Here is a 12,069-nt window from a genome sequence, read left to right on the forward strand (position 1 = left end):
GCAGATACTCCAGAGCCCGTTTCGATTCTGAATCTGTTTTCCAGAAACGTAGCCAAAGAATACGGCGGGCCACTACCGAAGTGGCAGATATCCTGGAGGCAAGGAGAGCCGTATCCATAGCTGCTTCACCTAAGTAGGAGGCGGATTCTCTAAAAAGAGATATGTAGGACAGTTGTACCCTTGAAGCATCAGGGGGAAAAGTCTGTTCTAGGGCCTCTGTCCAACTCTCAATGGCTTTTGCCACCCAGGCCATAACCTTAGTAAGACGAGTAATAGCTCCTGTAAGAGAGTATATAGATATATGACAATCTGTAGTCTCGTTCAAGGAGGTTGCAGTATTAATGTGCAAGGTGGCATTTTTAACCAGACGTGTTACATGAGAATCCACCGTTGGGGGAACGTCCCATTTAGTGTATGTAATTATATAAATATTTTACCTATACTGGTGGATGCCCTCTTTTGGCCCAAGTGACAATATATATGTAGTGGAACGGACAGGATGCGCCTAGTGAGGGCGGAAGGGACGATAGGAATGGGCGGAAAAATCCCTAATAAGAACGTTAAACTATCTTATAAACGTAGCATAACTTATTGTGAGTTATCTGAACATATAAGTTAGAAGCAAATGAGTAAATAGAATATGGATTTCTACTAATAAAATGATCCCTTGGAAATACAGGAAGTGATGTGGACTCCTGACCTCAATTGAACTCTCAGTGAGGTATAAATACCCGATTACCCCATTCACACATCATCCCCTTGATGAAGTCTTAGGACGAAACGCGTTGGTTGTGGTTGCTATATGCCTCATGAACTCTGGAAAAAACTACCTCTCTCTTACACTCAGATAAGCTGCTATATTTATTTTTAATTTGTTTTACCTTCATCTAAACACATCACTATGAATTGCATCTTCATTTTATCGTTTTTTTAACTGTTGCCTATATTGTATGTTTAGGAAAAGCCTGGAATTTATTAAGGTTTTTGTATCTTTGTTTCTAAAATAGATTGTTAATTTTTTATATATATTAATTTATTTTGCACTGGCATGCATTATTGAAATTATTTGCAGAATGTTATATATTTGTAAATTTACACATGGTATTGTAGCAAACTAGTCGCCCAATTGTCAATTCACCCCCCTCAATAAATTGAAAAAATTATATATTTCAGCCAGCTGTTACCCATAATGAGTGAAAATTGTAGCAGAAGCTGGTTCATCTTCTGAATCACAGTCTGTTTCACATGAAAAAGATTTCTGTAAACATTGCTTCTCGAGAGTAAACAGTAATTTGTTTAAAACATTTCAGTGGTTGATGGTAAGAGATTATGGAATTATGTGTTCCATGTGAATAAAATATGTAAAGAGACTGGCCAAAAAACAAGGAACTGACTTGGGTGACTATACAGAGCAAAAGAATTTGAAGATAAATTTTACTTGACCATGAGCAAAGTAAGTTACATACTGATTTGTGTTCAAATATACTTCAAAACATGTTCTTAAAGAAACTGTGTTAGGGGAAATTGAACAATCAATTTCAGTTTTGGATTAACTCAGACACGTGTGAGCGAGTACCAATTATCCAGGCTTGTTGGAAATGCCAAGGTCTGCTGCCACCCTCTTCTTACCCATCAGCAACAGGTCAAAAGGACGCTGATTCTTCTGCCTACATGACATGTGGGGGAAAGAGATCGCACTGATTGTTTGACCTCCCCCCCAGATCTGTTCTATAACTGAGGGGCACAAAGCACTGAGGTGCCTTATTTAGTACACATTTAACAATATCCCCAGTTAGAATGGCTGGTTTAACTGAAATCCAAAATATACTGAGGGGGGACATGGGGGGTTGGCTTGTAAGTAGCGGATAGGGTATACAAGGTGGGGTGATATGGGGTGTAATAATCTGGTTCCTCAATTCTTTGGCAGATAGGATTTTTCATATTTTACTTAGTCATTTACTCGGTGTTGCTTATGCCCTTATTATTATCCTGGTTTATGAGGTGGGCACCCGAATGGCACCTTCGGGTGTTTGCTAGATTATCCGTGTATGTTTTGGGTTTTTTATATATATGAGTTTGCCCTCCTAGAACTGTTATTTGATTTGCTTGTTTTGATTCTTTTGTCATTGCATATTGTTCCGCATTTCTGCCTGCCTTACTGTATGCCCTTTTAGGTGTTTTAATGTAAATGGTTAAAATACTCAAGAATTACACAATTTCAAAAAGAAATCCAAAATATACTGAACAGTTCTCAGATTAAGGGCTATAATCAATTAAGCTGCGAAAACGGGTTATCGACGATAATTTATTGCAGATGACGTCATTTTCGCCTGTTTCACTTATCCCCATATTTGATTTCAAAGACTTTTCGCTGGTGCGAAAAGTAGTCTTAGTTAAGAAACGGGGTTTAAGTTTTCACCATGTTATACATGGCGAAAAAAAGTGCAGAATTGGGGTTTAGGGGTGCAGGCTTTTATAATAATAATAATAATAATAATAAAAAAAAATTGCCTGCAGCCTTTGTAATGTCCCCTTCAAGTATTCTGTGCCAAAAACAATTAAAAAAAGTTTTAGGACACCCCAAAAAAAGGTACTTTAATTTTTTTGGGGGGGACAAAATATTGGGGGACAAACTTCTAAACTAGCGAAATCAATCCTGGGGGGGGGCGTTCCCATGTATGCGGCAGGTGTTTTCTAGAATGCGGCTGGTAATGGCAGGTGCATTTTTGAAGAACCATTTAGGGACTGAAAAATATGCTTGCACCCATTTTCATGTACCCCAAATTTGATGGCCATAGTTAATTCCCCCCTCCAAAAAAAAAAAAAAAAGCTATTCTTCATAGGCGCATTTATGCACCTGCCGCGGCTATGTAAAAACCCTGACTACCTTCAGCAGGCCAAATCGAGGGTACCCATAGTGATCCCCCATGTCAGATCATCTTTTTAGGGGGGCCAGGATGATTTCCCGAAAATTCCCAAGACTTTGATACTTACCTTTCCGCAGGATCCCGTTTCACTGGATCCTTATTGAATACTGGGATGAAGCGGGCATGCACCCGATACTTTATCACAGAAAAACGTTGATGGCGAAAAGTCCGACCTCAGACTTTTCGCCTCAAATTGAATATGGCTCTAAATGTATAATTGCTAGTGACACTGGCTGTCTGCTGACTTTGCTGTACAGTCTTACAGAGTTTAAGAGAATCCTTGGTGTCACTGCTGCATTGCAAAGAGACCACTGAATGAAATGACACCACAGGTTTAAGGAAATATATGAGAACCCACAATTTCGTAGCTTTATTTATGAAGCTTTCAGATCTGTTGCATCATTTTTCTGATGTTTGGCAAAAGCAAGAAGTTAATTTAACAGAAACAGACACTATTTTAGAAGCTACACAACTATGCATTATGGAATTGAAACCCATACCTGCTAATAATCCTTTTAAAAATCTTGATCTTGCTGGTGAATGGTCAGGCCTTTTTCAGAGCCTGTTAAATACTTTTGAAAAAAAGTGGACCTATCAATCCTGACTTGAGAAAATTAGTTTTTCTTTTTTTGTGACCAATACCAAAATACGTTTTGAAATACTTGTAAATCTAAATACACACACACAGCCAAAATTGTGGAAACCTTTTGGAAAATTAGCATTTTTGAAGTTTAGCAGATTATAGCACTAATAGATTTTAGTATTATACCAAAAAATATACATCATTACAATGGTAAATTCATTTAGAACATAATACAATTAACTTTATAACAAAATTTTACATTTTAAAAACAGTTATACATACTGAACTGTGCATTTATTAGTTTTGCAAAGTAACCAAATTTTACTTAGTTTGGAAGCTGCAATTACATAACTCCCAACATTGGTGGCCAGCAGGTTGGGACCCTTGGCGTGTCTAAGGTGCACCCCATGTCAGAAAATCGGTGGAGCCTAGGGAAAAGGGGCGGAGCCTCACAGCACCCCCATTTCAGTCACTGTGGGGGTGTGCCCAGCACTCTCCAAGATGCTGGGCTGCCCCCAGGCTTTCTCTGCACTATGAATATATGCTGTGTGCATGTGCACAGCATCTATACACACGCTGATTACTCGCCGCTCTGCAATGCAGAACAGCGGTGTGTGCTAACTAGGGGTGTGTGCACCTGCCACTTTTCGTGTTTTGGATCTGGATTGGTTTTGCCAAAACCACCCTTCGGTGTTTTGGGTTCTGTTTTTTTTTAAAAAAAGCATAAAAACAGCTAAAATCACAGAATGTGTTGATTTTTCTGCTCCTATGCTATTCTTAACCTCAAAATACTTAATTTCCATTCATTTCCAGTCTATTCTGAACACCTCACACTAGTGTTTTTATGTCCAAAAGGTTGCACCGAGGTAGCTGGATGACTAGGCTAAGCGACACGAGTTGGCGGCACAAACACGTGGCCCATCTAGGAGTGACACTGCAGTGGCAGACAGGATGGCAGTTTGAAAAACTAGGCCCCAAACAGTACATAACGCAAAGAAAAAAAAAAAAGAGGTGCAAGATGGAATTGTCCTTGGGCCCTCCCACCCACCCTTTTGTATAAACAGGACATGCACACTTTAACAAAGCAATCATTTCAGCGCCAGCGTCTGCCACACGAAATGATTGTGGCTGAAATGATTGGTTCGTTTGGGTCCCCACAAAACAAGCTGGCAATTAATCTGGCCCTGCACAAACTGGCTCTACGGAGGCAAGTTTCGTCCTCATCCTCCTCATTCACCGATTCCTCACCCTCTTCAGTGTTGTGTACATCCTCATCCTCACAGAGTATTAATTTGTCCCCACTGGAATCCACCACCACAGGTACCTCTGTACGTTCTGGAGGCTGGCCTCCCTGGAAGAGTTGATAATTCATTTTTATGAACATTATCTTCTCCACATTTTGTGGAAGCAACCTCCTACGCCTTTTGCTGACAAGGTTCCCGGCTGCACTAAACACTCTTTCGGAGTACACTCTGGAGGGGGGGCAACTCAGGTAAAATAGAGCCAGTTTGTACAGGGGCCTCCAAATTGCCTCTTTTTCCTGCCAGTAAATGTACGGACTGTCTGACATGCCTACTTGGATGCTGTCACCGATGTAATTCTTTAACAGACAGACGCACGCTTGTCGCTGCTGCTTTGAGGATGCAGGTGCGGCTACAGCCCGCACATTTCACAAACACAGAAAAAAAATTTATTTTTTTATTTTTTGTGGAGCGCACTTTGGGGGTTACTCCACCCTTTAACAGACAGACGCACGCTTGTCGCTGCTGCTTTGAGGATGCAGGTGGAATCTAGACAGGATTTGGAACCGGGGACACACTACCTCCATCAATTGTCTAAATCCCACAGCACTAATGGCGGATACCGGACGCACGTCTAACACCAACATAGCAGTCAAGGCCTCAGTTATACGTTTTACTTCAGGATGACTGCTGTCGTACTTCATCCTCCGCACTAGGGACTGTTGGAGGGTCAATTGTTTAGTAAAAGTAGTAGTGTTCCTACTTCCTCTCTGGGATGATGAACAACTCCCAGCAGCAGCAACAGCACTAGGAGGAAGTGGTTCTTGATCTTTCCCTATTTTATTTTTAATCGGAGAAAGTTTGGTCCTCCATTTATGTTATATTGATATATACGTGCGGCTAAGGCGTGCACAAACACATAAAATATTTTTTTATTTTTGCTGGAGAGTAGTGCACTTTGTGGGTTACACCACCCTTTAAGAAATGAGCCAGCCGGCTCTTTACTTATGGGACACAGGCGCACGCTTGGCGCTGCTCCTTTGTTGATGCACGTGCAGCCACAGTGCACACAATTCACAAACACAGAAAATATATTTTATTTTGTTTGGAGTGCACTTTGGGAGTTACAGCACCCTTTAACGGTCAAGCCAGACGGCCCTTTACTTATGACACAGGCGCACGCTTGGCACTACTTTGTTGATGCACGTGCGGCTACAGTGCACACAATTCACAAACACAGAATATATATATATATATATTTTTTTGCACTTGGGGGGAGCACCCCTGATGGACAGAGCACCCCCTGGACAACACTACAGCACCCCTTTAGGACTGGGACACTGCACAGGACTTTGGAGTGGACACAGCCCCTATGGACAACAGCAGCACAGCACAGCACAACACTACACTACAAAGCCCAGCCAGCCCTAACTCCCACCCTCCCTCTTCACTGTCCACAGCAGAGTGAGAAAATGGTGCCGATGCGGGTACCTTATATAGAATCCAAAACCCGTGAGACCCGGAAGGCGGGATGATGACGTTTTGCCTCGATTTCAGATCCGAGTCAGGCGGGAAAAGTCAAGCCTGACTCGGATCGGCCTCGGATTGGGGGGGCTCGGGGGGTGTTCGGATTTCAGAAATCCGAACCCGCTCACCCCTAGTGCTAACCCCAACTGCCCCCCTCCCACTGCGGGACACTGATGCTTTACAGTAAGTGTTGTGCACTCAGGTAGCAAATCTTCTCCATTTCTTCTGTGGACATATTTCATTCCATCACTATCAAATGTGGATATTCTGGTTTCATCACTCCAGATGACACTGTTTCATTGTTCTTTTTAGCCCATTCAAATCTTTCTGTTTGAGAGATGAGAGTCTTTTTCCTTGGAATTCTGGCGTTTAATCAAAAATATTGAAGTCTGAGTCAAACAGTCCTGGCACTGATGTTTACACCACATTCACGTAAATCATTGTGAATTGCCTCAGATGATTTTCTTCTATCACTCAAGCACAGTTTTTTCATTCCTCTATCACAGCATGATGGTGTGGATGTTTTCCTACCTTTACCAGTTTTAAATCGACTGAGTCTGTAGATACTTATTCCACAGTTTGGAAATGCCTCCTTTGCTTACCTTCTTCACGTAAAATAGTAAAAACTCTTTTTACTTTGCTTGTCATCTAAATAAGTTACACAGCTTACTTCTAGAAATTAAAGTTAAAAAAAAAATAAAAAAATCAGAAATAACAGCGACCAACTTAGTGATAATCAAACAATTAAGATGTTTTACTATCAATTCTAGTAGTAACAAATGTGCTCCCTATCTTTATTTAGCTATAACTTTATGCAATAAAGATAATCCATTGCGGTGAACTGCATTATATTGTGTATAAAATTATCTTTCCAGTGATATACACCTTAATAGGATTTTCTTTAAAAATAATGCAGTTATACGCAATTAAACCCTAAAAGCACACATTTTCCGTAAGGTTTCCACAATATATCAAAATATATATATATATATATATATATATATATATATATATATATATATATATATATATATATAGAAACAAAGCGGGTGGTAAAACTCACCAGTCTTCTTACAAACATCTCTTTAGAAAGAGATGTTTTTAAGACGACTGGTGAGTGCTACCCCCCCCTTTTTTTCTACTTTTGCATGAAGAGGATTATTGTGATCCCATATGGGTGTGTCACCCCAGCATATATATATATATATATCTCCAAACTGGAATGGCACTCTCCTTGCCGGGTGTCAAATGCTTAGGTGCCCTCCGGAAAAATTCATCCACTCCAGCTATACATACAAGAGGCGGCACTTAGAGACTGGGTTGAAAAACTTCAAAATCGTGTATTTAAACAAACATGTTCATAACAATACACCAATGTTTCAGGACCATGTTGTCCCTTTGTCAAGATTTTATATATTTGAAGTCAGCTTTGATGACCCATAAAGTACAAAGTGAGTGAGATCAAAGTTGAGAAGCTGTAATTAAAAAAAAAAAATGGAAATTGGTTCAGTTGATGTGTTGTGTAGTGCTAAAAATGTTAATATTTCAAAGCTGTGTCAAACGATGGCAGATACGACCAAGGTTTAAACCAGGCATGTCAAACACGCAGCCCAAATAAACATTTTATGCAGCCCGACAGTGTGGGCCCAAATACATATATTATGCAGCCCAGACCGGAACTCTTCATTCACCCCTTCTGCTCTGCTCAGCCAACCTGGCTGCCACGATCGGAGCTCAGCTCTGCTACGATCGGGCAGTGTTACTAGTTAAAAAAAAAAACATTGTCGACGGGGGAGCTGCTGCGCATGCCCACCCGCAGTAGCTCCTCCCATAAACCTTTGCAGAGCCGTCAGTGACCACTAAGTGTTCCACCTCCAGCCCGTAAGTGGCTCGCCTCCAGCCTTCCCTGCACACACAGCAGCAGCCTGCAGTCCTGCACAGTACACACAGACAGAAGTCAAGAACAGGAGCCAGCACTGGCCCGCCAATTCTGACTTTCACAGAGTGAAAGTCACTAAGTAATTTTACACTATAATAAGTCTGTCTGCCTGGCTAGTGTAAGGGGGAGAGGGGGGGCACAGCTGGGAATGGTGAAGCTTAGAGCTGGGCTGGGGAATAGTGGGGCTGGGAGACAGGGGCTGGGGAATGGTGAGGCTGAGACATGGGGGTGTGTGGCTCAGTCTTGTTCGGTGCGCATGTGTGGGGAGGTGGAGACGGGGGGGGCTGGAGCATATGTATAATTTTGTGGGGAGGGGGTCTGGAGCATATTATTGGGGGGGTTGGGAGGGGGCTGGAGCATATTATTACTGAGGGAGTAGGGCTGGAGTTTGTGGAGCATATTATTACAAGGGGGGGCCTGAAGCATATTATTAGATTATGTAATGTGGGGATGGGGTCTGGAGCATATTATTGAGACCTTTTTTTTTTCTTGCGGCACACACACTTATATATTCGGCCCAGTTGGGATTTTGAGTTTGACATGCCTGGTTTAAACAATGAAACTGTATGTCTTTAAAACTTAAATGCCATATACCATACTGTTTACACTCAAAAAATCTAAATATGGTCTACTTTGTGAAAATTCAAACCAATTTATATTTCTGGACAGCATTCATATGTAAAACTGCTATAACAAAAACACTACATTTACAAATATTACAAGATCCTAACGTATAAAGCAATGCCTATTAAATACTCCACATAAAGAATCTAAACTGATAATTCCAGTTCTCCAAAACAAGCAAATACATTATTTTGTTTTCATCAATAGGAATGATACGCAGTTGTGAGCTTACTTACTCTTAGAAAAACCTGATTTACAATGCATTTGTTTGCATACAGAAAAGTTGTTAGCAGACCAATTCCAACTGAAATGCCTATTAGAAAACAAAATAAAAAGCAGTTAAAATATCAAATGAAATTAAAAAAAACATAAGAAAAGCAACAAAGATCGAAAAAAAAAAAAAATTAAAGTATTAAATGCAAATTATACATCTGAAATAAACAAACACACTCCTATATGAATAAAATAAAAATTAAAAATCAACCTTGCGCTACTGAGCCGGGGGATAGGTCCAAGCCCTGGAGCTTTTCATTATAGAAATTGCAATGTGTGTTCTTATGCACAGGAACTGCTGTAATGCCAAGCATACTGGTGGCCTTGCTCCTTAAATGATCTGTGTGATTCTTGTTCTGGAGAAAAGCTAACGGGATGGGTGGCTCACCCACGTTTGCATTCATGTTATACTGCCCTATATGCAGCCCAAGTTTGGCGCTTTGAGTTGTTGAATGTGAAAAGGTGGAGCAGGCTGGGCTGCAGGTAATAACTGGGATTTATTTGCAATGTCCAACTTGAACCTGCATAACTGTCGCCAATCTGCAAACATAGCAGATCATGCCAAGGAATTTTCTGAAAGACCAGATTGGTTGCATCATTAGTAGAACTGAAAATGTATTAGCATTCTGCCATTACACAGATACCTTGAGATGAAAGGTGAAGGACTGTTGTGCTCATTAATCAGGTTAGCGTTGAAGTATTAACAGTCTGTTTGGGTGCACAAAAAACACTGGATCATAAATAAAATTCTGATGCTCCCCACCATCTGTAACACGTTATGTTTAATGCTTTCAAATGAGCATTTGCATATTTCACTTATGTTAGAAATTATGGCCTTTATTATGTAGATTGCCCCTCCTCAAATCCATGTACATGTGACTGAGCAAATTTAATAACAAAGCTAATTTTGAAATCTAGGTCTCCTTTACAGAGCCCACTTTATTGGAAATACACACGTTACATATACATAGTGACTTGCTAAAGTATTCAACCCCCTAAAAATTCAACAGAATTGTCTCCATTACAAACGACACTTATGGTGCGTACACACTAGACGATATGCTCCCTGAGCGATATCGTCTAGTGTGTCCCCGTTCATGACATTGAGCACACCCGCTGAACGATATCATTAACGACATCGTCAGGTTGGCCTGCATGTTAACCCGATGAACGATGATGACGAACGACCCGCGGGAACGCGCGTCGTCGTTATCGTTCATCGTTTTTTCTGTTAAAAATGGACGATAAAGTGGATGACTGAATAATAACGATATCGTTATCGTTCAGTCGTCCACTTTAATCGCCAAGTGTATACGCACCATTACACAGATTGTGCAAGGCTATATTTTTATTGAGAACCAGTAGTAGGCTCAAAGTAAAATTTAAACTCAGAATTATTTGTCTGCAAAAGAAATTATATAAAAAAATAAAAAATAAAAATGCTGCTTGCATAAGATTTAATACGGTTTGGTAGTGGGTTTTTTTGCCCAGTCCTCCTTACAAATTTGCTCCCGCTTTTTCAGGTTGATTTGATGACAGTTGTTGACTGCAATTTCAAATAGAGCCACAATTTATCAATTGGATTAAGATCTGGACTTTGATTTGGCCAATATTCATATTTTTGTTTTTCAACCATACCAGTGTTGCTTTGGCCTTGTACATGGGATCATTGTTCTCCTGAAAGGTGACCTTTCTCCCAAGGTTGGTTTTCCTAGCAGACTGCCTCAGTTGGTCTCTCAGTATTTCACTGTATTTTGCACCATCTATTGGTCCTTTAACCTTAACAAAATGCCCAGACCCCACTGAGGAAAAGAATCTTCACAACATGATGTTACCACCCCCATACTTTACTGTTGTGATGGTGTTTTCTGAGGAATGGGCAGCATTAGGTTTGCACAATACACATCAGTTTGAATTTGGGATCAAAAAGCTACACTTTTGTCTCATCTGACCACAAAATCTTATCCTGCATTTTCGCTGCGTCACTAATGATACCTGGCAAAATCCAGATGTATTTTTTTTCAGGCTCACTCCCAGTTGAATGGCGAACTCTATAGATCCCCCAAAGTGATAATTTTCTTCTCTGATGATTCCCTGAAAAGTCTCACCATTAATTCAACAGTGCTCACTGGGATATTCAAGAACTTGGATATTATTTTGTAGCCTTTTTCTATCTTGTGCATGTCTATAACTATCTTTAAATGTTCTCGGAATGCTCTTTGGGCTTCATTTTCTCAACTATCCTTCAGATTCACAGAAGTACCAGTGTTATTTGAATTAGGGGTCTTGTATCCATAAAAGCTGACTTTTTTTTTTGGGTGTAAACTTGGAGCTTCCACAGCACAGAGGCTGAATACTATTCAAGCAGTATTTCTTCAATTTTCATTTATTTTTTAAAATCTGCAGATAAATACTGAATTAGGAGTTGGAACATTTACTTTAAAAACTGGCTGGTGTGTTATAAAAATACTGTCTGGAATATGTAATTTGTAATACAAATAAATTTATTGATGTTAGGGGTGGCATTTTTTTGCACGTCACTATATATTTTATACATACACCTGTTAATACTCCTTAAAAATATTAAGAGGAATAATTTTACTCAGTGGAAAAGACTGTGGCATGACTGGAGCTGTCAAAACAGAGCGAAAAAAAATATATACTATTTTGTTGTGAATATTCTGTATCACAGATGAGTCCTCCTATACTGTTGCTTAAGTTGCAGTAAATATCCCCCCAGGCCCCATGCGGCTCTCAATGCATCTTTATCGGCCGAAAATGCTGCTTAGTCAAAATGTGATGCAACCAAGACGCACCAGGGGTCTGAATCTGCATGGAATATTAAGGCAAGGTGTATGAGGACACATCTGTATGATTCAGTAAAATGAAAAAAGCTAAATCAAACTTCCAGTTACACTTAACTATTAGCGAATATCTAACTGCAAATCTTTGAAA

The 12,069-nt window shown here is 40.2% G+C and overlaps 1 protein-coding gene across 1 annotated transcript in view; it reads right to left on the bottom strand.

Moving 5' to 3' along the window:
- RNFT1 (ring finger protein, transmembrane 1) overlaps positions 1-12,069 on the bottom strand; it is a 53,067-nt gene that overhangs the window by 31,064 nt on the left and 9,934 nt on the right. The window contains exon 3 of the mRNA XM_088446346.1: positions 9,078-9,154. Coding sequence (XP_088302472.1) covers positions 9,078-9,154 — 77 coding nt within the window. The remainder of the gene's footprint in view (positions 1-9,077; positions 9,155-12,069) is intronic.

The sequence above is a fragment of the Taudactylus pleione genome, unplaced genomic scaffold (genome assembly GCF_031769625.1).
Source record: "Taudactylus pleione unplaced genomic scaffold, aTauple2 ptg000397bl, whole genome shotgun sequence".
Classification (NCBI taxonomy): Eukaryota; Metazoa; Chordata; class Amphibia; order Anura; family Myobatrachidae; genus Taudactylus; species Taudactylus pleione.